General features: G+C 40.6%; 1 protein-coding gene across 1 annotated transcript; it reads right to left on the bottom strand.

Annotated features, from left to right (window-relative positions):
• Window positions 1-1,930: 1,930 nt before the first annotated feature.
• On the bottom strand, window positions 1,931-4,653 carry LOC118340107 (mid1-interacting protein 1-B-like). Its single transcript, XM_035677968.1, has one exon. The coding sequence runs from the start codon at window positions 4,366-4,368 to the stop codon at window positions 3,913-3,915; it is 456 nt and encodes a 151-aa protein (XP_035533861.1). The 5' UTR covers window positions 4,369-4,653; the 3' UTR covers window positions 1,931-3,912.
• Window positions 4,654-5,262: the final 609 nt, after the last annotated feature.

The following is a 5,262-nucleotide window of genomic DNA, read 5'->3' as shown; positions in this document are numbered from 1 at the left end:
CACACCACCACACACAACACAAACACAACACCACACGCCACACACGCATATCAGGCAGTTTGTTAGAAAAAACTAGCGTAGTTTCCAGGAGGGAAAAGGCGAATACAGAAAATTCGTTTGTTCCTCTTCATTCGTTTCGCCACGACGTTTGAAGATCATGTGACTTACGCTTGTTTTAGAGCCAGATCCAGTTGGGCGTCCTGCGACAAATCGTAATCGTAAATCAAGTAGTGTATCGATAGCCAATTTTGTGCAGCTTGTCCGTTGTATACAAGTTGTTTTGTGATTATAAAATGTATGGTATTCTAGTTCTCTCGGCATATTATACACAATTGTTATACATTTAATTGATTCTTGTTTACTGGAACTATTTGTTTACTGTGGTTGTGATTCTCATATAACAGAATTAAACATCTTAAACATCCTTTTCTAAAGCACGTTGTAAAGGCTCAGCTCAAATTTCATCGGAAATTTGATTTAGAGTTTTACTTCTCATATAGCCGGCCCCAGATCACTGCGTATTGCCTCTGATAACTAATAAATGTAACGGGGAAATCCCGATGTTTGTTTCATTCATTTTATGGATTCACTCGGATACGAACGTATGAATAACCCAAGACTTTCAGCCTTCCTCCTGAACCGTCAGACGGTAGTTTCCGTCCCGTGTTCCTCCCAACGCATTGCACTCTGCTAACGCTCTCGTGGACGGTCGACCTGCAATTCCCGTCCTGTCGCGCAAACATTGTCGGAAGCCTCACAGGGACGAACCGTCACCATTTGACCCTATCCCGTGTGCGGTGGCGCGCCACCTCGCTGCATCCTTCTCCCTGTCCGTTGTTGTTTCGGTTTGAAAGGTGAGGAGGCTTAAAATGTTTACTGGGGAAAGCGGAGTGTCCCACTGAGGGACTTCCTTCAAGTGTTTTTGGACAAAGTATCCAACTTGCAGATGTTTCTCGACGTTTAAAAAATAATCGTTTAACAATCGTCGATTTCCATTTTCGACCAATAACTAGTGATAATCGTGATTATGATTTTTTCTAATTTTTTTTAAAGATAATTATATTTTTTTATTACTACTTACATTTCTGTACACAATAATAATCTGCATGATTAAAATTAGTTCCTTACATCCCACGATGGCGCTCACAGACTCATCATCTCTCCTCATTAACAGGAAGCATCTGGCAGACAGGGCTGAAGTTTAGCACTGAGGTCAGAGGGATTATGGGAGATTACAGGTGAATGGAAGTGTGATTGGTTTGACGGACCAAGAATATTAACGAGGACTGATTTATAAAGGATTGAACTCCTGGTTAACTCTACCCTTAATAAATCAGAGGGTGCCTTGGTGGATTTTATCACAAACTGACCCTTCTTAAGTCCCTAACATATATGTGAGCAAAAACACTAGCTACCGATTGATGTAGTTCAATAACCCTAACCACACGTCAGGTGAGCACTGACAGTGAATAACACTAACACTGATTATCTGGTTATCAGTGGTTGTGGTTGGGGTGGGGGGGTATATCAGACAGCAAGTTCACATTTGGTCCTCAGAGTTGATGTGTTCGAAGCAGGAAAAATGGGCAGCGTGAGGATCTGCAGCTCTTGGGGGTGTTCCCGGTCTGCAGAGGTCAGTACCTATCAAAAGTGGTCCAAGGAAGGAGGCCAAGGCTCATTGATTGTCTGGGACGAGTCAGGGAGTCCAGTGCTCAGTGTTCCTGCTGATTGGTGGATATAGTCACATCTTAGGTTAGCTAATCTAAGCAAAGCACTAGCAAAACAGCAAAGTAATTACTATCTAACTAATTAATCTACATCAACCATTAGCAATGTAGATATTTCTGAAAGCTAATGTTAGCAACATTTTAGCTAACTAACATTTGATGCAAGACAATACATTTTCAAGTCGCACCTAAATAATGTAAACCAGAAAACACAAAAATACTCATCAAAACCTTTAATTGCCAAGCTGGACATTAAATAGAAAAATGCATAGCTGTTTATGTAAGAAATGCAGTGTTTTTCACAGAAACGTCATCGACCTCATTATTAAAGCTTCTCTTTAATGTCTCAGATTTTATATTTAAGACTTTTTTTATGTCTGGATGGATGAAAATCCGTCTTTAACTCTTTTCTTTCTTTTAGTTCGGGATAATCGAGCTACAGTTCTGAATGGGTTCATCATCAGGTACTAACAGACTTTATCAGCCGATGAAATGAGTCAACACAGCTTCAGTCAGACCGACAAACACCAACCTTTTTATTTTACCACTTTAAAGTGGAGAAACACTTTTCTTTCTAGCCTCTGAAATGTGAAGATTTTCTGTTTTATATCACAGAAAACTGAATTTCTTTAGGTTTTAAAATGTTGGTCGGACATTTGGAGACATCAGCTCAGTTTTCTGACATTTTACAGACTGAACAATAACATTACTGAAAGTGAACAATTGATTAATCAAATAAAATGCCAATCAGGTTCATAATAGTGTAAATAATCCCTGATTTTAGAAGATGCAAACAGAGAACAGTTGGGTTTTTTAGCAACGATGTAAACAGTTAATTATTGATTATCGGTTCATTGTTGGTGCGTTGACTCACTGCTGATCGGCCACCATCTTTTTCACAGCCGTTCTTACCCTACTATTTCTGCTGAGAAAAAGGCCCATTATCTTCTTTAAACCAACAGTTTGTAGATGTTTAAAGCCGAGTCTCGTTCCAAGCGTGTTTGCATAGTTTAGAAAAGAAGGACAAACGCACAAAAAACCCTGAAAACATAGAGCAACATCAACAGTGTAAATACAGTCGGACAAACAACTGGAGAAAATATCTGTTTCTCGCTGCAGTTATTTGCCCAATCTCGACCCCTCAGTGCCTTTGTGATAAATATAAACACTCTGTAACAAACCACACTGGTGTTTTTGCACATTTTAGCTCATTAACTACAAATCCTTTCAGGGAGAAGGAGTTCACTTTCTCGCTATCACTGAGCGGCGGTGTGTTCAAGGACACTTTGACATTTGATAGTCGGCCCCCGCTGAACATTATCAGAGTGTCAAACACAAGATAAGGCGAGTGTAATCTTTTCTTTCTCACAAAAGACAGGACGGAACAAGAATGTACCTATTACTCTGTTTTTCGTCCTGTGGCTTCCCCAGGGACCGTACTCCGGTCCCCTTTTGTTTTAACAACTGAGTAGGACTAGTAAACTGATCAAGACATTCAAATTCACGTCTCTTAATGTTTTATTGTCATCATTTTCCCAGATATCTACAGATCCGGTGATTCTCACTCAGTGTACGTTTGATTTATTTTTTCGCTCAGATAGTTCCTTGACTACAAAGTAACTTTTGTAGTAACTAACTAACCCTGATAACTAGAGGGTTTTCTCTCCATCGTGATTAATTATTCAAATTAAAAGGAGACAAAAACAACAGTTTGGTTTAACTAGAAGACAACAGTTTTTGAGGCAAAAGCCAGAAAGTTTGCAAACCTGTTTAAACCTGTTTAATATCATTAAGATGAGACTTTGAACGTGTCATTGTAAACAGCTCCAACATCGGGGGACACAGTTATTTTCACCTATAATCTTGTGTGTGGCCTGTTGGTGTCTACAGTGTTTTTACATTTGAACACGCTGAACCTCGAACTTGGGTATTACAAATATTAAAAGATACCCAGATATTTCTGGGTATCTTTTAATATTTGTGCAAAAAATCTTTTTGTGCAAAAAAAATGTGAAAAAAAAATTTGTGCAAAAAAATCGTCACTTTATCCAATCAATAGATCGGATACAGTGTCGATTGTCTTTAGTTTCCTCTCAGAACTGAAACTAAAGCTGCTTTGTAGTAAATGAGCCAACGTGTTCAAAGACACGGTTACGGTTGAATATAATTTCTATAAATGAATCGCTCAGTTCCTGCAGCCGATCTCCTCCTTGTAGCGGGTCGTTAGCGTGTTAGCCTTGCGCGTCAGTTTGGACAGAACCGAGTGGAGTCCATTCAGGTGGAAATGAAACTCTTTCTCCAGGTCGTCCTCCGCCACCGCCACCGCCTCCGTCGCCACGCCAGCCTTCTCCTTCCGCCGCTCGTCGCCCTGCAGGACGCCCCACTCTATGTCATTGCGGATGGACTTGAGCAGCACGTACGAGCTGTACATGTCGGCGTCCTGCTGGAAGTAGCCATTGGTGGCTGCGGCACCGTTAGCGGTCCTCGCCGCCTTTGCGTCCTCTGCATCGTCCAGCGGGACGTCCCGCAGCAGGCTGGGCACCATCACCGTCTGGTCCATGTTGTTGACGGCGCCAATGAAGCGGTTCATGGCGTTGAAGAGCGAGTTCTTCTGGTTGTAGGATTCAGGTATCTGCATCATGGCGAACAACCTGAAGTGAAGTCGCCGATGTCACAGTCCGGGCCAAAGTTAGCCCGCTAATGCTCTTTAGAGGATTATTACGAGGCTGCAGCCAGATCCCAGGTCAGGTCTGAACTGGACCAGGTTACATAGGTACACTCACCCTGTCCTCATGGATCAACGAGCTGGTTTCCTGGTTATAAACGGGTTGCAGTTTGACCCCGACAACTTTGTGTCCCTGCTAAGTGCGGAGGGCGTCTGTTGCTGCAGGACGCCGGCCGACCGTTTCACCCCAGAGGTCAAATAACAACCTGAAACACAACCACAGAGAAAGAGGTTTAAACAGGGAGAAGAAGAGGAGGGGAGCTAACAGACGCTAACATCACCAGAGGCAACACAAAATGAGCCCAAACTTAAACGCTTTAATATATTTGTTTGTTGTCTTTACGCATAACGTTCATCACTATTTTATTGTGAAAGTGATATTATCTTATACCGCCCAAAATAATAATCATTTTAAGGAGATAAATGCCTCAAGAATGACAAACCAATGGTTAATTAGCACTCAGACAGTTTGACTGAGCAGGTTATACAGAAATTAGCAGGCTTGGGAAGTAACTGATTACATGTAACTTAATTACATATTCACTATACAAAAAAAAGATAATAGAAAAAAGATGCAATCAGATTGATTAAAATGGGGATTAATAGGAGGATTACAATTTTAATCTTTCTATAGATACAGGGCAGAGGTCACATTGAAGTATGCCTGAGATTACTATATCTATATATATATATATATCTGTATATATATATATATATATATAGTTACATATGTATATATTTATATTTTTTTGTGTTGAATGTTGTATATATATATATGTTGTTGGTATAATATGTCATTTGTATATCTGG

This window comes from Morone saxatilis, unplaced genomic scaffold (assembly GCF_004916995.1).
Source record: "Morone saxatilis isolate NCDOM2014 unplaced genomic scaffold, NCSU_SB_2.0 Contig6, whole genome shotgun sequence".
Lineage (NCBI taxonomy): Eukaryota > Metazoa > Chordata > Actinopteri > Moronidae > Morone > Morone saxatilis.
Note: the sequence above shows the minus strand (reverse complement) of the source record. Positions and strands in the feature narration are given on the sequence as shown.